At 43.6% G+C, this 27890-nt stretch overlaps 2 protein-coding genes across 3 annotated transcripts in view; one reads left to right on the top strand and one right to left on the bottom strand.

The window, feature by feature from the left end:
• Nucleotides 1–2225, bottom strand: part of OSBPL9 (oxysterol binding protein like 9) — a 116466-nt gene extending 114241 nt beyond the window's left edge. For both annotated transcript variants that reach the window (XM_045028845.1, XM_045028846.1), the window contains exon 1: nucleotides 1964–2225. In XM_045028845.1, coding sequence (XP_044884780.1) covers nucleotides 1964–2074 — 111 coding nt within the window. In that variant the 5' untranslated portion in view covers nucleotides 2075–2225. The remainder of the gene's footprint in view (nucleotides 1–1963) is intronic.
• A 486-nt stretch (nucleotides 2226–2711) lies between these two features.
• On the top strand, nucleotides 2712–26189 carry LOC123375968 (calreticulin-like). The gene is made up of 5 exons (XM_045027466.1): nucleotides 2712–2728; nucleotides 16692–16793; nucleotides 23719–23793; nucleotides 25382–25495; nucleotides 25873–26189. The coding sequence occupies exons 1-5, from the start codon at nucleotides 2717–2719 to the stop codon at nucleotides 25906–25908; spliced, it is 339 nt and encodes a 112-aa protein (XP_044883401.1). The 5' UTR covers nucleotides 2712–2716; the 3' UTR covers nucleotides 25909–26189.
• Nucleotides 26190–27890: the final 1701 nt, after the last annotated feature.

Here is a 27890-nt window from a genome sequence, read left to right as displayed (position 1 = left end):
GATAGGACTGTAAACCTACTGGAAGCTACTGAATTTTACTTAATGAACACATTAAAAGTGCATTTTCATATACAACTACATTGACATATGCTGCTGACATCCAATCTGGCCCTTCAGCCACCATGAAAGGCTACTGTCTAATTAGGTCTGCCACAGGAAGGGAGTGTTGCTGATGGACTCATGAAAGAGATATACAAATAGTATTTAAATTATACCATTTTGAACTTCCTTCAATGTTATGGAGTGGTATTTGGAACAAGAATTAATAAGGTGCAGAACTTCCATAATCCTCTAAAAATCAATGCAACACACCAAGATAGAGATTCATTTATAAAAATTAGTTTACAATCTCACCTACTTATTCCATTTTTTTTTACAGGTTTGTGTAACTATGCCCATTGACTATCAGTTTTCATTACACTGCTAAAACATTATTTTCATTTAGTACAGCAATACCTAAAACCTAAAATGTTTACACTAAACTATTACATGAACTACTTTGAATGTGACATACAGCAATTTACTGTACCTTGCATTTTGGATTCAGCTTTAAAGGCGATTTTAAAAGTCAAACCAGATTATTAGAAAGTATAGAAAATGCAGTTGAAATAGCATACATAAGTAGCGGTATTTTGTAGAATTAACACACTAACATTACCAGGAAGGAAAAAAAAAAAAAAGAGAATGCCAATAGAACACAACATTGGCATAAAGTGATGGCTCACCCTCAGCAACGAGATGTCCATTGGGCATTCTGGGGTTTGTTCCCTAGCTTATTGGCTATCTGGAAGGCGTAAACCAACATTTATTGATGTTTTAACCTTTATTTATGGTGAAAATGCATGAGCCACAAAGCATGGTTTGACTTTCGCAAGGTTGCCAGTTAGAAGAGACACCTTTTTCTTTGTAAACTAAGAAAATCTGGTTTCAGAGTAGCAGCCATGTCTTTTAAAGAAAATCTGAGATGTCAGTAAGGGGAACAGTATTCCACACTGACTTTTACAGAATAAGTAATCCAACAAATGTAAGTGATAGATCGCTTCTTTCACTAAAGGTAAAGGGGGAAAAAAAACCAGATAAACGACACTTATTTAAAAAACCCTCTCATCTGCCCCCTCCCCAACTCACCGTTTTTAATGTACTGGTACATTAATGTTTTTTGTATTCCGCAAGTGGGATAGAAACCTAGTCAGTCAGCAAGGTAAGAGCCTAAAAGGGGGTCGGCGGTTCTTGGCGTGGGGTTTACACATACACACTAGTACTAGTCTGCGATCCCTGGAGAAAGGGGGCTACAGCAGAGCCCAGCGCTTTACAAAGGCGTAGACACGCAGCCTCACAGCACAGGCGAGGAAGGTAAAACGCGCCCGACGCCCCATTCTCCAGAGAGATGCCGAGTCACCGAGGACCAGCCGCTCGCGGTGCGTCACAACCGCTGGGAGCTGGGGCTAGGAGCCAGGAGCCAGGGCAGCACCTCTCACCTAGTGCTCGGGGCTGCAGCAGGGGCCCGTCGGCAGGGAGCACCCACCCCCCGTTCAAGTCACGGGGAGCCCGACGCCTGCCTTCCCCAGGCAGAATCCCAACGCCCTGCGCACGCCGGGCCCGCCCGCTCCAGCCAGCGACGGGTTAGCAGCGCCCCCCTCAGAGCCAGCCCCTCCGCGCTGGGGGACAACGGGGAACAGGCGGACCGAGACCAGCGTGTCAGACACTGAGGGGGGGGAGGGGCGCTACCCAACGCCCTTCCGAGGCAACCTCCCCACACGCCCCCCCCATCCCCGCACGCGGCTGCCAACAAAAAAAACGCTTCTCGCCCCCCGTCTCTAAATCTTTCACAGGGGCCTCCCGATTGGCTACCACCACCGTCTCCTCCCTCCCCATTGGCCGCCCAGTGACCAGCACTCCCCGAAGCCCGCTCCCCCCTCAACTCCCCTCCCCCCCGCCGAGCTCGGCCCGGCCGGCACCTCACCGTGTAGTAGGAGAGCAGCCCCGCGTTATAGTCCAGCACGAACCAGCGGTACTGCCAGCCCTTCATCACGTTGGTCCATTTGCTCAGCGGCCCCTCCATGATGGACGCCATCTTGGGAGCCAGCCCGGCACCACGGAGCCGGAGGCCCGGCGGGGATGGGGGAGACAGCGGTGCGAGCGGGCTGGGGCCGGGCACGCAGCGGGAGGGGAGAAGGGAACAGGGACTAAACAAACGGATGGGAGGGGCCGCCGGGAGAGCAAGAGACACAGTCGGGGGCGGGGCCAAGCAGCCAACAAAACAACCCGCGGGCGGGGCCGCAAGGGAGACCTTTGCCTGGTTACGCGGCTAGGGGAGGGGTCAGGGACTAAACAGAGCGAGCTAGGGAAATACAGCGGGGAGGCTGGGCCGCTGGCCGGAAGTGACGAAGAAAAAGAGGGCGGGGCCATGTCCTGGCGCCTCACCCAGGGAAGTTGTGAACTCAGCAAGGGGATGGGGTCTGGCTCCTCCCTCCGGAAGGGGTGTGTCTCCGGGAGCGGGGCCCCGCCCAGAGCAGTAGGCGGTGCCAGTCTCTTCACCCCGGAGCAGGGCCTGGCTCCTCAGGCAGGGGGCGGGGCCTCGGGCTGGGGCTTTTAGAGGGCGGCCGGTTGCCCAGCAATGACTGAGGTGCTGGAGGGGCGAGCGTGGCCCGTGTGCTGTGCAGCAGGGCTGGGGGCCGAGAGGAGTCAGAGCTGAGCGTGGGGCAGCCGGCAGGGCATGAAGGCTGAGGTCAGGAGCACTGGGCAGCATAGGTACTGGAGGTGGGGTTGCTACCGCATCCCCTGTCTTGAAGTAGTAATAACCCACATATATGGTTTCTGCCTTCAGCACCCCCCACTATAAAAATTATTCCACCACCACTGCTGGGCAGTGGGGCCAATTTCGAGGCTAGAGGGAGGTGTGAGTGCAGGGGCTTCAGAGTGGGAGGGCCAAGTGTGCAGCTGGGAATAGTGGGCGTGAGCTGTGAATGCAGGGCTTGGGCCAGGGACTGTGTGTGTAGCTTGAGCCAAGGCTGCAGGGGGTGAGCACTGAATGCCAGCCTAGCTATGGGTGAGGGACAGGGCAAGGTGTGGGGGGCCTGGGCATGCATTCCGGCAGCATTCTGCTGGCATCTAGTGCCTCAAATACTGCCCACTAGCCCCTTTCTGATTCTGTACTCTCTGGTGTAGTTTCGTTTACATTCATTGTGCAAAACTTTCCCTTTTGTACCTACTTCCTCTTGTACCTTTCCCAGACAGTGGGCCTGGTTGAACCCTGGTATAAGCTACTCACTACCCTGCTCCTGCTGGAACCGGTGTTTACATTACACAAGGGCTGCGCTTGGTCTAAGGTGTTAGACCAGAAAACCGGTTAAGGTTTAGTCATCCGTGCACACTTCTCATACCATTTTTATGTCAGAGTTGATCTAATGACTACAGGGGATTTACTCCTGATTTACAGTGTTGTGAAAGGAGAATCGGACTTCATTAATATTCCTCTCTGTAATGCAAAAACATTCATATTTGGCCTTAGCAGAGAACAAATACTTTCCTATTTGTAACTTATCCTGCCATTTCACATCTGACTGCTCTAAAAACCTCACAGTGGTTGCTACTGTACATTGTTTCCAGCTGCAATTTAAGGAGTTTGATGTAATATTTCTGGTAGACACCAGATGGTGCCCTTAAACACAATCTTACCAGTTCTGTTGTGATGATGTACAGGCAGTTCAATCTTGCAGAAATTTTTGTCAGTTGTAACAACTTTTTTTAGCTGTACATGTCTCCACTAAAGTCTGTTTACTGCTTTAGTATTTCTAAATGCAGAATTGCTGCCTATAGATTATACCAACATAAGCAAAATAAAACATTACATGATGTCAAAACTCTAGTTTAACATGTAAACCTTTCATTGGTTTGGATCCTGGTTGTCTCAGATCACTTGTTTCACTGTGTCATACCACAGCAATTGAGACCCTCCCAACAGCTGAAGTGAACATCTGTCTTGTTTAATTGTGAGAGGGCTGGAGGCAGCACATTCTCAGAGAGGGATCCTCCACTGAGGAATTTGCACTTCCTCTTGGTTTGATAGAGCCTCAAATTCAGATTCCAAGGCCAGAATGGACCATTGTAATCATCTAGTCTGATCTCTGTAGTAAGAGGAGGCCCTGAGATATAAACCTTGGTATCAAGGCCCGGTATGAGGCCTAAGGCCTGAACTAAAGTAATGGTCAAGACTTTGCTAACATAAAGCAAAGTTAAGCTGTGAGCCAGAGGCAGGCCCTGCTCACAGAAGCTGGCAAGGAAAGGGCTGATACTGCAAAAAGAGACATACCTAAAAGGTACTGGACACCAGATATCAGAACATTTGCATACTCATACACTCCACACAGATAACAAGGAACAGGCTGACCCATCCCAATGACAGGGCCAAAAGGGTAATATGATGGATGGAGTTGTTTTATTCGAACTAACATGTACAAGGTGAGAGGCGGCACCTTACTACGTAGAGGGGTTGCACCTCATACGTCAGGAGTGATGTGTAACTTATTTGTACCTGTGTATAAGAATGCATCCCTGGGGCGGTGTCTTTGTCCGGCCGAGGGGGCAGTGGAAAGTCCTGCCACTGACTGAGCCGAGTCCATTGCCAAGAGGCACTTTCTCGTAGTATGCCTTGTAGAGTAAAAATCTAGGGGGAACTATTAATGATGTCCATATGGCAATAAACCTGGCCAACGTGCCTTCGTATCTTACTAGACTCTGTGGTCATTGGGGGTTCTCTTCGGATCTGCTGTGTCAGCTATCTGCAGAGCTGGAACAGCACACAGAGGGAACACACGCACGCAGCCAAGTGATATCAACATTGGAGAAAGCAGAGCACCACACCGGTAGCATCTGACAACAATCTCCTCTGTAACACAGGTCATAGAATGTCCCAAAAATAATTCCTAGACCGTAGCTTTTAGAAACATAACTTTGAAAGCAAGATTGGAACTAAGGTGTACATTTTTAACAGTGAGAGTAATTAACCATTGGAACAATTTACCAAGGGTTGTGGTGGTCTCTCCATCATTGATACCCAATCTGAATTTGTTTAGCTTCAGCTTATAGCTTTCTCCGCTAGAGCCACATAGACTGTGATCAAGTCACCCCTTCTCCTCCTCTTTGTTAAAATCATAGACTGAGCTCCTTGAATCTATCACAAAAAAGCATGTTTTCTAACCCTTTAATCATTCTCGTGGCTCTTCTCTGAACCCTCTCCAATTTATCACCACCATTCTTGAGTTGTTGACACCAGAACTGGACACAGTATTCCTGTGGCAGTTGCACCAGAACCGAATACAGAGGTAAAATAACCAGTCTACTCCTACTCAAGATTCCCCTGTTTATGCATCTAAGGATCCCATTAGCCCTTTTAGCTGCAGATTTGCACTGGGAGCTCATGTTGAGCTGATTATCTACCATAACCCCCACATCTTTTTCAGTCACTGCTTCCCAAATTAGAGTCTCCTGTCCTGTAAGTATGGTCTATGTTCTTCATTCCTAACTGTATACATTTAGCCCTATTAAAATGCATAATGTTTGCTTATGCTCAGTTCACCAAGCAATCCAGATCTCTCCATATTAGCAACCTGTCCCCTTCATTATTTACCACTCCCCACAATTTTTGTCATCTGCAAAATTTATCCAAAATGATTGTATGTTTTCTTCCAGGTCACTGATGAAAGTGTTAAATACCATAGGACCAAGGACCAATCCCTGTAGGATCCCCCTGGAAACACACCCCTTGAAGATGATTCCCAGTTTACAATTATATTGAAGCCAATTTAATGTGTACCTATAAATTGATGTTCTCACCTCTAGGTTACCCCTCATGCCTGGACATGGTGCTACAAGTGATTTTGCCTCATGCATCTCCTCCGGTAACCTCTTTCTCAGTCATAGTGACCATTCAGCTGGTCTCTTCCCCAGATTCCCTCAGTGGGTCTTCTGTGGCTCAGCCCTCTGGCCAAGTCAAACACTCATTCAGTCCCCTTGCAGGGTTCAGCTCTGAATAAGAGGTCCTTTACCACTCCTAGGCTTGACTTCACAAACAAAGAGTTCTTTACCCCTTCTGGACCCAACATCAATTTGTTTTGCCCTTGTAGGCCCTAGCTCATGGCTCCCCGACAGAAGCCACTGTGCTACTTGTGGGTTGCTCAGCCTCTTCCCAAAGCATAACTCCCCTTGTTCCTCCCTACAGAATCCTCCTCTCTCTACTGAGTGCTCAGCTCTATTTAAGGGTATGTCTACACTGGCAGAGTTACAGTGCCGGCAGTTACAGCGCCACTAAGAGAGTGATGAAGGGAATCCACTGTTGTGTGTTCACACTGTCAGCTGCTTGCGCAATAGCATGTTCACACTTGTGGCACTTGCTTCGGTATTCGGAGTGGTGCACTCTGGACAGCTATCCCACAGAGCATCTCTTCCTCTTCTGCTGCTAAGAGTTGTGGGAAGGTGGAGGGGGTCATGGGGCATCCTGGGTCCTGTCCCAGTGATCCGTGATGCATTGCTTCACATCCCAGTAATCCCTGTGCTTCCGTCCGTATTTGGCGCCATCTTTCAACGGTTTGTGTACCGTGCGCTCTGCCTCTTCGGACTGCAGGAATGGATCCCGCACTGTTGACCGATATGCTGCTCGCTCTCATTAACACATCATGAGTGGCAGTGGAGTTATTCCTTAAACTACAAAGGCAAGAGGACTTTGACATTGATCTCACCACGCGTAGTAGCTATGACACGAGATTGCTTGTGACATTCACAGAGGTGCTGACCACAGTGGAATGCTGCTTTTGGGCTTGGGAGAAAAGCACTGAATGGTGGGATCACATTGTCATGCACTTCTCGGATGATGAGCAATGGCTGCAGAATTTTCAGATGAGGAAAGCCACATTCATGAGACTGTGTGATGAGCTCGCTCCAGCCCTGCCGCAAAAGGACACAAGAATGAGAGCTGCCCTGTCATTGGAGAAGCGTGTGGCAATTGCACTGTGGAAGCCGGCTACTCCATACTGGTACGAATCAGTCGCTAACCAGTTCAGAGTGGGAAAGTCGACCGTTGGACTTGTGTTGATGGAAGTGTGCAGGGCTATTAATTGCATCCTGCTCCAAAAGACCGTGACTCTGGGCAACGTGCGTGACATTGTGGATGGCTTTGCACAAATGGGCTTCCCTAACTGCGGAGGGGCGATAGATGGCACGAATATTCCAATTCTGGCACCAGACCACCTAGCCACTGAGTACATTAATCGGAAGGGGTATTTCTCTATGGTTCTCCAGGCGCTTGTGGATCACCGTGGGCGTTTCATGGTCATTAACACAGGTGGTTCGGAAAGGTGCATGACGCATGCATCTTTCGGAACACTGGTCTCTTCAGGAAGCTGCAAGCAGGGACTTTGTTCCCGGAACAGAAGATCGCCATAGGGGACGTCAAAATGCCCATTGTGATTCTAGGAGACCCTGCCTATCCCTTAATGCCATGGCTTATAAAGCCATATATGGGGAACCTTGACAGCAGCAAGGAGCAGTTCAACATCAGGCTGAGCAAGTGCAGAATGTCAAGTATCAGGGGGTAGCCGTGTTAGTCTGTATCCACAGAAACAACAAGGAGTCCAGTGGCACCTTAAAGACTATCAGATTTATTTGGGCATAAGATTTCGTGTGTTAAAAAACCACTTCTTCAGATGCCTGGAGAAGTGGGGGTTTTTACCCACGAAAGCTTATGCCCAAATAAATCTGATAGTCTTTAAAGTGAAGAATGACTGTTGAGTGTGCTTTTGTCCGTTTAAAGGTCCACTGGCGCTACCTATATGGGAGGCTGGACCTGGTCGATGACAATATTCCTATGCTTATAGCCACGTCCTGTATGCTCCATAATATTTGTGAAGGGAAAGGTGAAAGCTTCACTCAGGGGCTGAACCACTGAGGTTCAGCACCTGGAGGCTGAATTTGAACAGCCAGAGACCAGGGCTATTAGAGGGGTGCAGCGTGGGGCCATAAGGATCAGGGATGCCTTGAGGCAGCATTTTGAAGCTGAAAGCCACTAATATTTCTTGCTATGCTCGGGAGTGCAGCACTTGTAATGCTAGGAGGTGATTGTGATTGGTGCAGACAATGCACTGTGAAGGTTTAAGAAAATTGTTGCTTTGCAGGGCTCTGTTTGCTTTCAATTAATGGAATAAAGATTGCTTTCAAACCAAAAAAATTCTTTTATTAAAAAACAGGAACTGGAGAGAGACAAACAAAAAAACACATCAGCACTGTGGGGGATAGGGAAAAGAGGGTCCCAGGAGGATGTGGGGTCCCGGGACGGTTAAAGATTTGTGTATGTCCAGGTATCATATGCAACCTTGTCCTTTGGAGTACAGTTCAGTGGGTACTGTACTTCAGCAGGGCTAAACTGCAGAGGGACGGGTGTTGAGTGCAGTGGGTATTGGAAGTCCGCAGGGCTGGATTGTGACGAGGCAGGAGTGGAATGCAGTGGGTACAGACTGTAGCCAGGAAGTTAATAAGAGCGTGTTGGCAGTGTCTGAGGGGCACATGGGAAAGAGTTTTGCGACAGCAGCTGCAGGGGAGGGCAGGCATGGAGCTGCTCGTTTTGCAGTGCTAGTAGCGCCCGGAGCATGTCCTTTTGGCGCTCCATAATGTTTAAGAGCTGCTCCGTGGCTTCGTTCTGGCGTGCCGCATTCTCCTTTCGGTCCCTCTTCTAAATGTCCCACCACTCCTTCAATTCTTGCTTTTTGGCCGTGGAGTACATCATGACATCATGCAGAAAGTCCTCTTTAGTTTTTCGTGGCCGCTTTCTAATTCTGCACAGCCATTCAACCAGCAATAACAAAGAGAGAGGCTGGACTCCCAAGGTCATATCTGTGAAGCCAAAATGCAACATTTTACAGAAGCAGTATTGTTTGCAACACAGAGACCACTGATTCAGTGATTTAAAACACAGCCACTATTCACATAGCTGTCACTAACTGGCTGACCCCAGGCAAGCACACATGAGCCACAAGACCCCCAAAATGGTGAGTAACCGCCAGGGCAGGGGAAATCAGTGTTCTAGGAGTATACTGCACACTGGGCACATGTCTCTTGGGGAGAGCCAGCACTGTAAGGGGGGCTTTATAATCATTACTGTCCCCACATTTTCCACAGGCTGTGTTCATTATGGAAGAGATCTCGTTGCTGAGGGTGAGCAGGGAATCAAGGGAGGAACCTCTCCACGACTGCGGCTTCTGCCTGGCCCTTATGCAGCTCGCCAGTGTGCAGCAAAGGTCCTCACCACCAGTGACGGCAGAGTGGTGCAGGAAAGTTACTCTTAATGGGGCAAGAAACAAGGCAGCTCTGCCAAAGAACCTGCAGCAGCAGATTGCCCAGTATCTCCATGAGAGTTTCGTGGAGATCTCTGAGGCAGATTCCCATGAAGTGAGGGAGTCAATCAGCACCCTGTTCCACTGCTCAGACTAGGCATGTGATCTTATGTGCATCATACAGACACAAGCCTGCTTTCTGAAACCCTCCTGCCCCCAACAACTCGCTTCAGCAATTCCCAAAATCAAAGCCACTTACCAGGGGCCTCCTCTCCTGTTTGCACTTCGCCAAGCTCCGACAACTGTAACTGGTTAGCATCCTCTTGGGTAGAGAAGAGCTACTGGCTGCATGCATCTCTGACCGCCGAGTCATCCTTTGCCTCTGGGTCCCCCTCCCCCTCCATGTCCTCTTCCAAGATTTCCTCCTCCTGGCTTGGTCCACTCTCGACTGGCATGCGAGCCACCAAAGTATCCACAGTGGCCTCCGCAGTGGAGGTGGGGTTGCCACCAAGTATCGCATCCAGCTCTTTGTAGAACCGGCAGCTCGTGGGCACAGCCCTGGAGCGGCAGTTTGTCTTCTGTGCCTTGTGGTAGGCATTCCACAGCTCCTTCAGGGTATGTCTACACTACCCACCGGATCGCCGGGTAGTGGGCAATCTATCGGGGATTGATTTATCGCATCAAGTGTAGACGTGATAAAATCAATCCCCGATCACTTTGCCATCGACTCCGGAACTCCACCGTGGTGACAGGTGGAAGCCGAGTTGATTGGGGAGTGGCAGCGGTCGACTTGCTGCCATCCTCACAGCCAGGTAAATTGACCTGAAGTTGCGTACCTTAGGTCAACACACACGCACCCCGGTGTAGACCTAGCCCACTTTGACCCCGCACGGCAGTGTTTCCTGGTCATGGCCCCTTTCTGTCATGCATCATGAAATATGTCTGTAGGTATCATAATTCCTATGGCTGGGGCACAGCTGGGACTGGACAGCCTCCTCTCCCCAAATGCTGATGAGGTCCAGTAGCTCGGCATTGCTCCAAGCAGGAGATCACCTGGTCCGTGGAGCAGACATGGTCACCTGGAAAGATGCACTGAGACCACTGCACGCATCACTGAGCAAGCAGGAAGGGGACTTTCAAAATTCCCAAGGAATTTAAGGGGGAGGGGCGGCTCATGGTTGATCACCTGAGGGCAGGGCAGTAGAGTTCAAACCAATAAGCAGAGAAGCAAGAACAGGCATTGTGGGACACCTCCTGGAGGCCAGTTGCAGCACTGTAATTGACCAGGGTGGCTACACTGTCACTGCGGTACTGTAGCCCCGGTACAGAAAGCTGTACGCCTCTCGTCGGGGTGGTTTTTTTACAGCACTGCAACTGCGCAGTTTCTGCACACTAAGTGGCTTAGCAATGTGTACATCTTGGGAGTTACACCACAGAAAGCTGCTTTACTGCACAGAAACTTGCCAGTGTAGACAAGGCCTAAGTAGTGCTTGCCCTGCTTCACCAACACAGCTGGGGTCAGTCTTTCTAAGTAAGCCCCATTACACCCAGCTGGGGGTCATTATTAACCATTATGTTGTCAGCTCATCAGTGAAGCTGAAGGATAAAGGCTGAACCCAGCTTGCTTCAAAGGGCCAGACAGTTTGTGACAGTGCATGTTAATTTTATATCATTCTAGTTTTTTTAATCAAAATATCATGTGGTACCAAGTCAAATGCATTACAGAAGTCTAAGTATATTACATCAACACTATTACCTTTAAAAAGACATAAGCTTTTGTGGGTGAATATTCACAAAAGCTTATTCTCCAATACATTTGTTAGTCTATAAGATGCCTCAGGACTCTTTGTTGCTTTTTACAGATCCTGACTAACACAGCTACCCCTCTGATACTATTACCTTTAACAACCAAACTTGCAATCTCAGCAAAAAAAAAAAAAAGATATCAAGTTAGTGTGACAGAATCTATTTTGCTGTGGTGATTGGCATTAATTTGTTGATCTTTAGCTCACACTGCAAAGCCCACTTTTTGTCGTGGCCTTTTCCTAAGGAGAAGTGGACTGAGGGCTCATCTAGATATGGATAAAATGTGTATTTTTAAAACATGTTAGCTAACCCATTTTAACTAACACTTTTTAAAACCGTAGCGTAGGTAGGCAAGTTGTATTAACATGTTAGGTGGTAGAGAAGAACCCTAGTCTCACCCTGTTTTTAAAACAAACTTTGTATCCTAGTTTAGGCATGTCCTGAGAATCTGTGGGCAATATGGCAGGATTTAGAGAGTCGTTGTTTTGTGCATTTTTAAAAAACTAAAAGGAAACCATAAAAATATAAATAAATAAATACATATGAAATGTTAATGCACTGTAAGTAGCAGTCAAGTCTCAGCACCTTACATCATTTTACAGTTTGATCATCATCAAATTGGTCCCATGTTCATTCCATACCCTCTTTCTTAATATGACATAGGATGAGTTGTCCTTTTTAATGCATGTGTGTGATCATTTCATTATTTATCTGACATCTTTGGTGAGTATAATTGAATTTATTCAGCTGGATCCCACTGACAAAGATTATAGGTGCCATGTAGAATTTACTCCAGAAGGTTGGTACAAACACTTCATTATTTTTTAATACATCAATAAACTGAAGTCAACCACAGCTGCTGTATGACCCATCCATAATCATTTGCATGTATGTCTTCAGTTTTGAGTGAGCAGTCACCGGATTAGTTCCTTAATTAACTCTGCTGTTTCCCTTTCTGTGTTCATGCTTTGCTCAGGTTGGAAGTGTTTTTAAAAATATGATAGTTTAGGCATCTGCAGACTGGTTTCTTGTGATACAGTCCTCCATAAATGCAAAATAGAGACTAGACAGACAAGCACACCACCCCGTTTACATCATTAGGTAAAGTGTTATTTTATTATGATCAACATATTTTAGAGAAATATAAACTGTAGGGATCACTACAATTGGGGTGGAATACAATAGCTAGTATAATCTTGCTGCCCTTGTTTCAGGCAGAGTCCCATCAATATAAACACTTCCTTACCTTCCATCGTGCATTTGTCACACACAGTTAACATATTTTTGCAGGCATCCAAATTTTGTACGCAGTTTCCATAAACAAGCTTAAGACAAAGTAGCAAAGACCTTAATAGAGTCAACAAGATAGTATGCGGGTCTTAGCATGGTACAAGATGTTTTTCTTGTCATTGTCATCCTACTAAGATAGTATCAATAGCACTTCTTTGAGTTTGAAAACTAGATTGTGGGCGCAATTCTATATTGTGCTGTGGCCTTTTTACACCAATCTGACAACAGAATGGAGCCAGGAAGCCAGCCGAGCTGGTCACCCAAGAATTCCCTCTGTAAAGAGAATCCCTAGGTAGTGTAGAGTCATAATGGCTCCATGCCACCCCCTGCCCCTACTTGCAGTTTGACCTCCAGTTTAACAAAACCTTGGTTAAGTGAAGGTTGTTTATGTTATCTCATAGCAAAGCACTACACATATCGAAGCCCTGTATTCCAAAGGTTTCTGAAGTCTCTCAAACCTTATGGAAAGTTGGGGTTGCACTGTTGCAACATGAGTAGTGAGGTACAAGTTAGAGCAGCCTTATGCTGGAGGCAGAGATGCTGGGACAATTTGTATAGTGGGAGTGCTGAGAGCCATTGAACCAAACTGTGAACCCTGTATATGCTGGCAACCACTTCAAGCCAGGGTGTGTGGCAGCCCCCCCCCCAATAACCCTACTTCCAACACCTACGGCTGTAGGGCAGGCAGGAACTGCATGGACCACCTTTGTTCATAGCTCCCATTCCCCAATACATGTGCTAGAACAGCTCAGCCAGAGCAGAGAGCTGAGGCCAGAGCATAATTTATGTGGGAGAGCAGATGGTACTAAAAAAATATTCCATCCAACAAGACAAAAATGGATATTACTGTGCTAGATACGTTAGAAAAGCTGACGAAGATAGATACGATTGAAGGGTATAAATACCAAGGAGAGAAACAAATTGTTTAGGTTATTCCAAGGTGGTAAAACTATTTATGTTAAATATCAGGAAAAATTTCCTAGTAATATTATTAGACCGTGAAATAATCTACGAAAGGAAGTAGCAGAAACTCCTCTGTTCATTGTAAAGTGGATTGGACAGACCATTGAAAAATATGCTGTTATGTGTATCATATATGCTCCCATTCCTGCAAACACATACACAAGTGCTTAACTTGAAGCACGAGTAGTCTCATTGGAGTCAAGCTATTAATGGGTACTATAAATAGTAACGTGCAACTCCAACTTTCCCTAAGGTTTGAGAGGCATCAGAAATCTTTCAAATACAGGGCTTGGGTCTGTTGGCACATGTAATAATCAAAAGGAATCTTGTGATTTTTTGTACTAGAGTTATTTAAATATACAATATGATTAAACAAATCAGTCCTCACAGTGGAGAGGAGAATAGAAATGGGCCCTGTGTCTCAGTTTTGATGCAAACAGATAAAATATCCTAGAACTTTCTTTCCAATGTTTATTGCTATACGTTCCAAATAAATAAAAGGCATTAGCAATAAATGTTCCCCACTCATCCCTGTACCTGGAAAGCTTCCTCCAGCACTCCCTTCCTTTCCTTTCCTAATTAAATGTGATTTATTCCTCTAGGACTGTGGTTTTCAACCTGGTATGTGTACCTGAACTCTCATTGGGGGCACACGAGACAAATCCTGTAATGGCCGACAACACATTTTATTTAGTGAGATTTGGCAATCTAATCATAGGTATATTATGACCCTATCTCAGATGAGCGCATGCCGTAGACTACATATTTGGAGAGGGGTACAAAACTTAAAAAGTTTGAAAACTGCTGCTCTAGAGTGTCTGGACTAGGTTTCTTAGGAGAGACATAAAAGGAAAGGGGAAAATCTTACATTCAGAAGAGAGAGTTATGAAGATTTGAGTCTTCTTCTGTCCTGTTATCTCCCGTCTCCAGGCCTTCTCCTCTGTTCATATGTCTTATCCCATGGATATTTTGGGGGTGCATGGCTGAGCAGTAGGCTAGTCCCCTCCTTTTGCTTCCTTCCCCAGGAGATGTGCTTTTACACAGGGAGTTTATTCTGGCACAACGTGTTCCTTTTTATGAAATGGTTAAATGCTTTTGTGGTATTTAGCATCCTGACTGAGATGCTGCTCTGAGAATGTTTTCAGATCTGGTTGATTCATCGAGTTATTTACTTAGCCCCTTTTAACAGTGCTAGTCCCATGTCCAGGAGGATAATCATGTAAAAAGGCAGACAAATAACTGAACATGAACCAACAGGCACGGGTGATCCCTTTGGGACTAGGAAGAAATTGTCTGGTGTTGAAGTGTGAGTTAAATGCAGAGTATGATGATGCTCAGTTAAACATTCTTGAGTGGCTCTCTTCTTTACCAAATCTAATGACAGCTCTCAAGGGAAACACATTTAAAGGGACACTGTAAAGTAGTTTAGCTTTATAAAATTTGCATAGATTTAAAGATGTTTTAAAATGGCATTTAAAAGGACGTATGTGATTGACTTAAGATGTCCGACTTGATTGCACATTAGCTAGCAAATGCAAGAAATGTAAACATACATTTTATTAAATCAATAACCCATTTCACAAAGTGCACTTCTCAGCTTGCTGAAGTGATTTGGCATTCAGAAATTCAGAGATCTACTGTAGGCCTTTCACTTGGAGGAGGGCCAAGCTGCTGGTGCAAAACTTTCATCTGCATTCATCACATTACACAGTTGGGATCTGATAGGCATCTGCCCAGGCAGGCCCTGCACTAAGTCAGTGGGAGTTTTTTGCACAGAGTTTGCAGGATTGAACTATTAAGGGAATAAAATTAAAACAGAAAGATCACTTATTACCAAAATGCAATCTAGACAATATCAATTATAGGAGCATGCTGCAGCGTTCTTGTATTTGGACTGAACTCAAATCTGATAGCATAGATTTTAGAATGCATGCACAGCAGGTTGTATTTATTCATTGATGAAAATGATACAACACAAGTCCAAAAATGAACATATTTCTTAACAATATCTGGACACTGTATTCTGCTCTGCTGCACACTAGGCAAGTCACTTTAGGCCAGATCTTCAGTAGGAGGAGGGCCTTAACTTCTCTCAATACATCAGTTTACTCATCTATAAAGAAGGAACAATAAAATGTACTTGCCTCACTACTGCAGTGAGGATTAATTAGTTAATGTTGTAAAGTACTTGTTAGATAGAAGTCCAAAATATTATAAATGAAATTGATCTAAGCTTGCAAAAATCATCCACACACTGACCTTTATCAACAAGAATACAGGTCTTCCAAAAGTCATATGCCTCTGAAGAAAAAAGATATATAAATAGTTTATCTGAAGGTCTTTTCTTATAAACAGGATGCATTTTTAGGCGTTTTTAGAAGAAGGTAAGCCTTTGTGATAACCTGCTCTCAAGAGACTTGTATCTTTAATCAAAAATACCAGGGGACAATGCATTCCTTGAGTTGTGTTATTGTACATAGAGTTCTACATTAGAACTTGTTTTTAGAATTTTCCAGCCATTTATTTTTGTTCTCACTAAACTAATTTTTTTAACTGACCTGCATCTTACATGAGTCTGGGGGTTGTATGTCATACCGCTTCTTAAATCTATCCTGGACTGTCATTGTCTCACCTCACAACACATATAAACTATAAAGCTATCCCCGACAACAGGGGTTCTCAACCTTTTTATTTCTGAGGTCCCCCCAGTATGTTATAAAAACTCCACGGCCCACCTGTGCCACAAGAACTAGTTTTCTGCATCTAAAAGCCAGGGCTGGCATTAGGTGGTAGCAAGCAGGGCAATTGCCTGGGATCTAATGCCACAGGGCCCCTCGCATAGCTTAATTGTTCAGGCTTTTGCTTTAGCCGCAGGTGGCGGAGCTCAGTGACCCAGGCTAGGGTTGCCAACTTTCTAATCCCACAAAACCAAACACCCTAGCCCAGCTCCTGCCCTGAGGCCACACTCCCCACTCACTACATTCCCCCTCCCTTGGTGGCTTGCTCTCCCCTACCCTCACTCACTTTCACTGGTCTGGGGCAGGGGGTTTCAAAGGAGTATTGTCACTAATAGCTAACCACGAGTATCACATGCTGTATTTTTGCCAAGTGATTTCTTTATTTGTTAAAAACATTAACTTTGTTCAGATCTTAACTGATTCTGCAATATTTTTTTTAAGTTGGCCCACATATATAAGTAGCTTCCAAAAACAGTTGAATTTTATCCAGTTGATATTCACAGTTTGTGGTGCTAAGATTTAGCTGTTTATTACAATTTGGAAAAATCAAATTTTTGTTTCTTTTTTCCAGTTGAATGGCAGAAGCGATAGACTGAATCTAAGCATAAATCTGATTATGGTAAATTTCAGCTCACAGCAGGAAGATTCTATGGAAAAGAAGAAAAGGATAAAGGTAAACTATATAGCATTTATGATCTGAACAGTCTAAAAATTATATTTCTAGGGATTTAGCCCTATTCTTTGATTGCATCCTTTATTCTTTTTCCTCCATTGCTCACAGTAACAAAAATGTGCCTGTTAAAATTAAATTTCAGTAGTGTCAACTTAGGCCTGGTCTACACTTAAAATAGATTGACCTAGCTATGTTACTCACGTGTATGAAAAATTCACACCTCGTAATGCCATGGCTAAGCTCACCTAACCTCCAGCATAGATGCTGGTAGGTCAATGGAAGAATTCTTCTGTCAACCTAGTGACCGCTGGTTGGAGAAGTGGATTAACTACAGTGATAGAAAACCCTTTCCATTGCTGTAGGAAGCATCTATGCTACAGCACTACAGAAGAAGAAGTCTGCCATTGACCTAGTTACCATCTCTCTGGAAGGTAGATTACCTACACTGACAGGAGAATTCCTCCTATCAGCCTAGGTAGCCTCTTCACTGAAGCACTACAGGAGTGCAGCTGCCCTGTTTTAAGTGTAGACAAGCCCTTGAGAGGAGTTAATTCAAGTGTAGATAACTCAAGTGAATACATAGCCAAGCGTTAGTAGTGCCTGCAGGAAGCAAGCACTCCCTCAAGGCATTAGAACCAGTAAATGTATCAAAGAGTCTCTTGCTGGTATATCTTGAAATAATAGCAGGTGAGACAAGCATTCATGTGCAGGGGCGGCTCTAGGGTTTGCGGCGCCCCAAGCAGGGCGGCACGCCGCAGGGGGCACTCTGGCGGTCGCGGGTCCCGCGGCTCCGGTGGACCTCCTGCAGGGATACCTGCAGATGCTCCACTGGAGCCGCGGGACCAGCGGACCTTCCGCAGGCATGCCTGCGGGAGGTCCACCGGAGCCGCCTGCCGCCCTTCCGCAGGACGCCACCCCAAGCGCGCGCTTGGTGTGCTGGGGTCTGGAGCCAGCCCTGTTCATGTGGCTTTGTTTAGGTAAGTGTATTTCCATATGCAATCATTAAACTTCATATTCAACTCTATTTCTGAGTGCTCCAGTACTGCTAATGCCAAGCATGCAAAAATCATGAGTCAGGTGCCAAAAAATCATGACATCTTAAAAACGATGAGGTGTTTTAAAAAACAAACAAACACATTTTGAATTATTTTTGTTAGCCTTCTGGTTTCCAATCATTTAGGGTTCACTTGGGTCATGTTTTCAAGCTTTTCTTCACAACCATGAGGGGTAGGCATTTGTTTATTTATTTAAATTAAAGCTCCAATTCTCATGCAATCTCTTGATTCCCAAAGTTGAAACTTTACAAAAGAAAAAAATCACAAGAACTGGCAACACGGGCTTCAGATTCACGTGCCTTAGTGCGGTTTGCCCTTTAGAGCAAGCAAAATTTGCAATGGATGACTGGAAAAGGGAAAAAAGAGAAGAGAAGCTCCCAAGCTGATTGTACCCCTTCCATGGTCATCTGAAAGGGTGTTTTGGGAAAACTTTCATTCCACTTAATCTTTACCTTTTGGGTAGCATCTGAATAGGCCCAGCGGGTCTGGCAGCTCTTCTGTCTATGTCAGGGGTCCCCAACGCAGTGCCCGCGGGCGCCATGGCACCCACGGGGGCATCTAAATGTGCCCACGTCCTGGCCAGCGGTCGAGCATCTGCCGAAATGCCACTTAAATTCGGCAGCATTTCGGCAGCGACACCTCTGGATGACGTTGCTTGCTGCCAACAAGCAACGTCATCGAGAGGCGTCGCCGCCGAAATTTGGCGACATTTCGGCGGATGCTCAACCGCCGTCACGGTCCTTCATCTGGTGCCCGCCAGATGAAAAGGTTGGGGACCACTGGTCTATGTCAAACAGCATGTGCTCAGAAGGACACACTGCATTCAGGGATATGACTTCCCAGAGCACATGAAATTTGAATAGGATGTGCAGTTCAGTGATCTTAAATAGAAATGTAATGATTGCACATTCAAATAAACTCAGCTAGTTTATTTTGCATAGTATGAAGCATGCACACAGCTTGATAACAAGCAACATTGAGCCAGTAAATGCACAGAGTACTGAGCCAGATTCAATGTCTGAGCAGTGCAGAGTGAGAGGAAATCACCCAGTTTCCCCAGGAATTCCTTCATCATTCAGGGAAGTCCCTAGCAGACATAGAGCTGGTATAGCCACCAGCACTGCAGTCCTGGTGTCAAAGATGTGTTGGTGGGGAGGCGAGGCAGAAGTGCCTTGGAGACTATCACTATCTCTATAGTGATGTTGGAGTAGAGCTGGCCAGAGAATCTGGGATCCGAAACCCAGTCAATGATGGCTCCTCCTCTCTTGCTGGGTCAAGTATACCTTGGTCACAGAAGAGAATCTGGCCCATAAACTTCAGTGGTGTGTTAAGTAAAAACCTTGCTTTGTTTTTAGTGTTCTGGTGGCATTTCCCTTGTCTTCCCATGTTAATTGCTTCACAAACTTTTTTTAAGATTACATTTTTGTTTGTTTGTGTGGTGGTTGTTTTTTGTCTCTGCCCTTCATATTCCCTCCCTATCCCCATATCTCCTACTCAGTTACTTTTATCTTTCACCCAGTTTGTGGTCTTGAAGTAAATTCCTTGTCTAACTTTTAGATTAGAGTGTAACTTCTCTCTTGAATTGACATCAGCATTCTGTGGCTCAGTAGCTACTGTGCTGAATAACAACATCCTTGGCTGGAGATGGAGTATCTTTAGTTACCAATACTTACAGATATATGACCACATCCTCCTCCTCTTGGTTATTCTGATGTAATCCCAATGAGGTCAGTGGAATGGAACCGGTGTAAGTGAGAGGGGAATTTGACTCATACTGGGCAGTGATGGAAGTGGTAAATTATTAAGAGACAGAAAGGACACTAAAGGGGTAAATGTAACTTTATGTAGAGGTTTCCTATATTTATATGTTTGATCTTACTGTGTCTCCTCATTATTGGTCTTCAGACTAGTCAAGATGCCAGATTTTATGCAAGATTTGAGCCCTTTAGTAATGAGGGTCAGATTTTAGTAATTCCATTTACCATAAAACAAACAGAAGATTGACTGTGCTGGTAGATATATTAAACAGTTTCCTGCAGAACTTAACCAAGAGGATATACATGGAGAGTCTAATTAGTACATGATGTTTGGTAAGGTCTCTGAATATTCTATATCCGTTAGAAATGCTTGATAATGTCCATTTGATAAAATAATTTTATAATACATATGGGTAACTAACTGTAATCACATATTTTAGGAAATTTAAATTATATAATAAAGTGTTGTCTTGTCTATTGTCCCAATACTGTCTGATCAACTGGGATGAATTTGGCCCTTAGTTAATAATTCTGTTGCTGCCTCAGGCAGAATAGAATCCAGCTCCCTCTTTCTTAGTTGTATTAGCTCTGTAGGGGTGAAAAGAATACAAAGTTATTTTTGTCCAGCCCTTGAGGTATGTATGTGTAACTCTGAGTACACACAAAGAGCAGATCTGTTGCATTCAAAACATGTCATGTTTACATCGTCATTTTTCAAAGCAGCACTACACTTTAAAAGAAATAACAGTGCATAGATTGATTAAAAAGTGACAAAGCTGAATGTTACAGTAAAGTACAGACATTTGAATGTTGCAAATTCCAGTGAAGGAGAAGAATTGTTTGTGGTGGTTGAAGGGGGTATAATAAAGAATAATTGTTTGGAAAGGAGAATTTGAGCTGAATGCCAGAAACCTTTTTCTAACAATGAAGTTAATTAGATTGTGGAGTAGTTTCTCAAGGGAATTGGTAAGAACCTGCATTACTTGGTCTGTTAAAACTGGACTGCATCAAGCATTGTGTATATACTGCAAGAAACAATCTTGCTTTGGCAGTGACATGGATTAGATGAGCTAACAGCTCTTTCCCCCCCTAAGTTCTCTGCTTCTTTGTTTTGTTTTTGAGTCTTAAAAATCTGACATTTTTAAATGAAAACCAATATTATCATTATCCAATGTTACAATATATTGAAACAAGCACTATAGGGGCATGTTCTAAGGCCCTTTCTCAGGGCCATGTTGTGCTCTGTGGATGAGCAAAGGCAGGGAGGGCACAAGAAGATACCCCTGTGTTGCAGCTGACCACTGTTGTCGGCTCTGTGTACCCTGGAACACTGGGACTGTCCATGGATTGCCTGAGGTACAAGACAGCCAAATGGGATGGGGAAGCGTGGGAAGAGGCTGGAAGGCCCTGCTCTCTATACATATACCCTGGCATTGAAAGGAGGTAGTCCAGGCACATTCCTCTGTGTACTGCAGAGCTCCAGGATGAATTTTGGCTCCCTGAAATCCCCGTGGGGTAGTACTATTATGCATCATGCCAGCACAGGGCTGTGCCTCAATGCACATATGAGCCCTCATTGTTCACTCAGCCCTTACTCTGGCAAAACACACAGGGCTTACTATGGAGAGGTGCTGAGTAGCTGAAGCTCTCATTGGGTCAAACCTTCGAGTCCTTAACTCTGGTAAACATTTAAACTCTATTGAAACTCCCTTTGGCTTTATTATCAGGGTCTGGCCTATAGAGAACAAAATCTTAGGAACCTAATTTAACAGTTATCAGAGTCTGTTGTGGTTCCTCTAATTAGACCAGTGCTCTTATTTCTGATCCCATCATTCTCATCATTTGTAGGGCATATTGATCTTCCGGGTACACCATCATTTTGCTTGGTACAAAACAAATCATTTCATGATTTTATTCTAAATTTTAAAAAGTATGGTTAGTTCATAACCCCTCCCCTCTACATTATAACAATGCAGCCAGCAGGCAGAGTGATTTAAAATAATGCTATACCACATAATAACTAAGATCATTAGTCAAGCTATGAATGGCTAGGTTTACATGTGAATGGCTTTGGATGACAAAAGAAAATGTATGTTATATGTTCACATTTTTCCTGTGTATTTTCTTGCTTTTAAAATTATTTTTTCCAAATGGATATATAATAACTTATATAAGAATGCTTTAGCAATCACACGTTTTCCCTATTATATATTATTTCTATTGCACTAACAACCAAAAGTACACACATACATATAGGAAGATACAGGGCTTGATCATCCTTTTACTTACCTTTTACTTGATCTTCCTTTTGCTATTGGGCCTGCATCTCTAGTGCCTTGCTCCTTGGGCCAGATCTTCAGCTTGTTTAAATCAGTAGCTTCATTGACTTCAATGGAACTATGCCAGCTTGTACTAGCTGAGGATCTAGCTACTTATGAAGTCATTTACACATGTGCAAAGTGAATGCAAACTGGGTGCAAAACCTTATCAACTCAGAATTGTGTAAGACAATGGAGAATCAGGCCCATTGAATATAGGGGAGGTGCACCTGTATGAGAGCAAAATCAGGCACATAGGCCTAGCTTCAGGGAGTTTAGAGTATAAGACTAGCAAGAGATTAAGGGTTGGGGAAAGGGACAGACCTGAACCTTTTGATCTGCAGTCAGATCCATTCCATTAGCATATAATTAGGTTTGACAGAATTTGATTTTTATTTTTTATAATTTTGATAAGATAATATTGGTGTTTCTCTTTAAGCATTTTTTTATTTTTCAATTTAAATGTTCACAGTTGCACAAAATTATGGGTTTTAGGTATTTTTTTTAATGTTTTGATTTACATTTTCACAGTTGTGGGAAATTATGCATGATCAGATAGTAATTATTTAATGACAGCAGACATTAAGATTCAAAAAGTTAAAGCTTTATAACTGTTAAAATACAAATTGTCAACATCATATGTCAAAACATACAAAGTAAATATCCTTATGTCAAACTGTAATAAATTCTTAAGCAGCATTTTTCTTAATTTGCCTATCTTATATTTTGATTATTGTTACTGTAAATATTTTTTCATAGGTTTGTGTGTGTATAATGAAATTGACTTTTACCGACAGTCACCAATAAAAATCTAATCCTTTCAAGCCTAGATATAATGCTTTTGTTTATATATTTAGAACACTAATGCAAATTGCTTAGATAATTAAAGATTTGTGATATCCTTTATGCTGGATATATGTGGATCTGGAACAAAGAAGGTGCAGGTTATCTTTAATTACAAAAGACAAGAACCACTTAATCAACAAAGATATCAGATGCAAAGTACAATACATGTGTTCTAGTATTAAAGAGTCACTCCCAACTTGCAATCTGTTTAATTTAAAAAAATGGATTAAAAATAATTTCAGGTACTATTCCTGCCCCAAGTCCCCCTGCCAAATTTTTTGATTTTACATTCAAGTTTCCTATTTTTTTTCTCCTCTATTCCTGTGTGAACAACAGGGCAAACCATTATGTAAAGGCAGGGGTGGCTCTAGCTTTTTGCCACCCCAAGCATGGCAGGCAGGCTGCCTTCGGCGGCTTGCCTGCGGGAGGTCCACTGATCCCGTAGCTTCGGCGTACCCGCAGCCAAATTGCTGCTGAATCCGCGGGACCAGTGGCCCTCCCTCAGGCAAGCCGCCGAAGGCACCCTGACTGCCACCCTCGCAGGGACTGGCAGGGCACCCCCCACGGCTTGCCACGCCAGGCACGCGCTTGGAACGCTGGTGCTTGGAGCCACCACTGCGTAAAGGATAGATTGTGCTTTTGGGCACAGCCCTGGATATGGAGCAGAGTATACCTGCATAGCCTCAGGAGGAGCACCATGAAGGCATTGTACCTGAGAGACACCCCTCTGAGAGAGTTCCTCCAGAGCGGCCTTTTTTCGTATATAAATGGGTCAAGATATGTTTTGTATTTCCTTAAGATTTACATTTTGGTATGATGGTGAAGGGGGCCAACCAGTTATTTGGAACATTGCACTGGAAAACTGACATCTACAGCCATATTATAACTTTAATGTTCTTTCCTTTTTTTGTTTTGGATGATGTGTACACCCAACTGTACTCTGATAAAGGATCCTGATGCAAAGAACCCTGAAGACTGGGATGAAAGGGAAATGATTGAGGATCTTGAAGAGAAGAAACCAGCAGTGAGGGAATAATAAATAGCCATATTTCACTCTGGATACCATGACTTTGATAATTATTACCTTGAGGTCTCTTGATTTTTCCATACACATTTTTTAATAACCTGGTCTAGACTGGCTGACCTATATTAAACCTACCAGGCCAAATTACATCTTTGAATACATTCTTGCTATTTTCATTGATGTCAATGGGAGTTGCAGCTGTATGTCTAACTGCTGAATTTGATTTATGGGCACTCTAGCGTATTTTGCTTTCACTTTCTCTTAATTCATGTAGGCAGGATGGAATCCTAGACATTAATGATGGAGAAGATGTATTAAATCATTTAGTCCACCGCCTGCTTATAAATACGTAATAACAATTCATTAATTCACTAATTCTGGCTTGCTTACAAGATCTAAGAAGGATAGTAAACGAATGGCACACAAATGGTCATGATCAAACCCAGTGTTGCTTGAGTTTCTCTTTAGAGAAACTGCTCTTTTAATAATGTCACTGCTTTCATTTTGGAGTGAGTATATGTTTTCCAGGAAGAAATTAAAAGTTAAATATTGTTGTGGTAGTTTCAGGGCTGCCCATAGGATTCAGGGGGCCTGGGGCAAAGCAATTTCGGGGGCCCCTTCCATAAAAAAAATTGCAATACTATAGAATACTGTATTCTCGTGGGGGCCCCTGCAGGGCCCGGGGCCTGGGGCAAATTGCCCCACTTGCCCTCCCCTGCCGCCACCCCCCACCCCTCCGGGCAGCCCTGGGTAGTTTCAGTTTGAGGTTCATAAGTCTTGACTGTGTCTGTGTTTGTGGGTAGTTATTCCAGGTAATTATGAAGGTCAAAAGTTAAATCTAGAATAATGTAACAAAACTCAAAATGACTTGCTACTGTGTAGAAATCTGTAGGACAGACCAGGAAAAGCATGTAACCGTTGCAGGGATTCATGGAGCCTGATTTAGCCATTGAGTTCTATTGACACAAGCCAGTAAAACCCAAATTCCAGGCCCCCAGTGGCGGAAAGTCTACTAGGAGCAGAGATACAGCAGCCCAAGCTTCCTGAAGTCAATGCTCTGCTAGAGGACTGGGGCCAGGCTGACCTGAAAATGTACTGACTGAGATCCTCTGTTGGGCAGCCCATGCTAGCAGCACTCTTACAAAGGCATGGCTGTCATTTAGCACTACTTGTTTCTAATGGTTGAACTCCTACGTATGGTGGCAGTGGCACCACCACATGCCAGTCACTAAGTTGTATTCCCTCCATCTCAGCTGCTTCCGTGGTTTCAGAGAATCAAATAGCACTGGTATGTTACCTGTAGGGGTTAATCTGACTCAGATTTCAGTTAATCAAAACTCAGGATATGGTGGGGGAAAGTGGCACCTGTCCAGATAAAAATATGAAAGCTAATGAGGTTACTGGTTAACCCAGTGAACAAACAAATCTTTATTGTGAACAAAGGCATGCGTTTAAGAGAAAATGGGGTATTGTGTAAATCTGTTCCCATGTGAGCAGTAGCATTTCCCAGCAAAGCATTCATTCGTTCATTCACAACAAATGTATTTTTAGAACTCTTAGCCTTTCTGACACATAAATATAATTTCAGGACTGGGACCAGCTAGAACACTTTCCTGGCCCAGATGTCAAGAAGCCAGATGACGGGGATGAAGAGATGGATGGCGAATGGGAACCACTGATGATCTCAAACCTGGATTATAAAGTAAAACATTGTTGCATATCCTTACTGTGATTAAAGGTAATAATAATAGATTCAATATGGAATGGAAAAAATATCAGGTTCATAAAACTCTAATCCTGAGACTGTAGAAGAGACAGTACAGGTTTTTCTAAATCTCACAGTTAACGCTTAATAAATATTGAATCTCATTTGTCTCATTCGTATTGTGAACTCCTTGGGGGCATGGCCTCTGCCTTTTCTAGGGCCAGGTTCTGTCATCTTTATTCATGTTAAAATCACCCAGTGATCTGAAAGTCTGAGTTCTTTCCTATTTGAATATCATCATCAGTAATTTATTTATGCCACTATTTTAACTTCACCATTTCAAAGTTGTTTTGAAATTCTTATTTGATAACTAGGAAGCAGAAAAGAAAACAAAAGTACAGGAAGACTAGTGTACGGAAATATATAAAGAGGAAGAAAAAGAAGAGGCTGAAAAAGAAACAGATTTCATCATCAAAATGAACTCTAATGGAACAAAAATAGTGACACCCTGGTTATAGTCACCAAGCTGTCTTAAGTATGGGAAACAAACCATTCAGCCTCTCAATAATGCACTCTTTTAACTAAATAGCGGTGGTACATTCCAATTTTGAAATGAATGATCATACTTTCTGACGTACATAGAAAAATAGCTTTAATTTAGGTCTGCTCTGAAAATTCAATCCATACTACTCCCTAGCTACTAAAAAAAATTGAATTGATTTCTTCTTGTTTTAAACAGGTCAGTTATGCATTTCCTTGATTTATAAAGCCACCAGGCACTTTTAATATAGACAATATGCTTAGGAAAAGGGGAAATAGAAGAAACTGTTGATTAAAAGCCTTTCAGCACAGTATTTTGTAAGCATGTTAGTTCTTGGCCCTAATTTTGGTTGAATAATCACATATTACAATGCTGACATGTTTAATTTATAATGAAGGCTGTTGTTGTTTCAGCATCAGTATCACTACTTTCCGTATTTCTATTTTATGTACATGCTGGGTAGTGCAAGTGGTGGCTAAGCCTTTGAAAGTTATATTTATTGAAGGTCCTATTGAATAAATGTTTTTGAGACCTCTCTGGTTTAAAAAAGTAATCTTACGATAAACAAAATATTTTCAGTGTGAAAGACTGCACTGCTATATTCCCCCAGGCTAGCTTATGAGGAGTTAATTTGTATTTTATATATTTTTGTACAATAGTTGTGGGGTATGAGATGCAACAAATGAAAGCAAAATATCTGGAGAAAGTAAGTTTACAATCTTCCGTGAAAGGTTAAATCTTACTTTGAAGTGTTTTGGGATGTTATAGACTGTGTTTTATTGCTGTTGCATTTCAGGTTGTCAGGACTTCCATAAAACACATTTGTTTTGAAGAGATTTACTCCATCTATTTTTAAATGTCGCATTCCCAGTTCCTGCCCAACAACACACTTTGGCCAAACACTTTTTTTTATTTTTCAGGCTCTTGTTTATTTTCAAAAGTGAAGTGTTATGAGCAATCCATAATGTACTCTTATTGCCTTTGATATTTGGACTGCCTAGTGAAGAAATTAAATGTCTGAAATGCTCAGACATAATATGGGGTGCAACTGAACTGCAGAAAGCACAGGTCAGAGGTGTATGTGCAAAGGTAGCTTAAAGCTCACCTTTGCACTTCCCTAATCCTGCTGTTGCTTTGTGCAAGTCTGGTCTCCATAAACCATATTAAAGCAACTTCAGGGCTGCACTAACTTTGACAGGCAGAAAATGGCCACAAGGAGCAGGAGCATTCTGGACACATCCCCTTTCCCTCTGGTCACTTTCTCTTTTTCTCACTTAGCCAGCAGTAGTGAAGAGAGTAGCATAAGAGCCCCGACATCAACTGTATGACTTTGGAGAATCAACTTTATGCTGCGGTAATCCTCCCTGAGTGAGTTAAACCATCTTTAGGGCTAGATGCTGCTGTAGTGTGATGCATAGGGCAGGATCTTGTCCACAGGATCAAATTTTTAAAGGTGGTTACTCTCCATGAACAGGGTGTACTTAGCAATGTTATTTAATAAATGAGCAATGCTGTGACGGATCTCACGGTACCTAGGACTGTGAGTCGCCTAGTTAGACCCTTGCCTCTACTGTGAGTATCTAACAAAGACTACTGTTAAGTTATTAGCAATGAATTATTAGGACTAGTGGCTTACTTGAATATAAAATAAGAAATTAAACATTTCAAAAAAATTAAAATCTTTAGAGTTTTCAGGTACCCAAGTCAGTGGAAGTTGAGGACATGGAGGTACTGAGGCCCAGATCCTAGAAGGAATTTGGCACTTAACGTGCATTGAAATCAATGGGAGCTAGGCGCCTAACTTCCTTTTGAGGATTAGGCTTTAGTACCTTACACAATCAGGTCAATACT

Source organism: Mauremys mutica, chromosome 8 (assembly GCF_020497125.1).
Source record: "Mauremys mutica isolate MM-2020 ecotype Southern chromosome 8, ASM2049712v1, whole genome shotgun sequence".
NCBI lineage: Eukaryota > Metazoa > Chordata > Testudines > Geoemydidae > Mauremys > Mauremys mutica.
The sequence above is the reverse complement of the archived record's forward strand: the minus strand, read 5'-3'. Positions and strand labels throughout refer to the sequence as shown.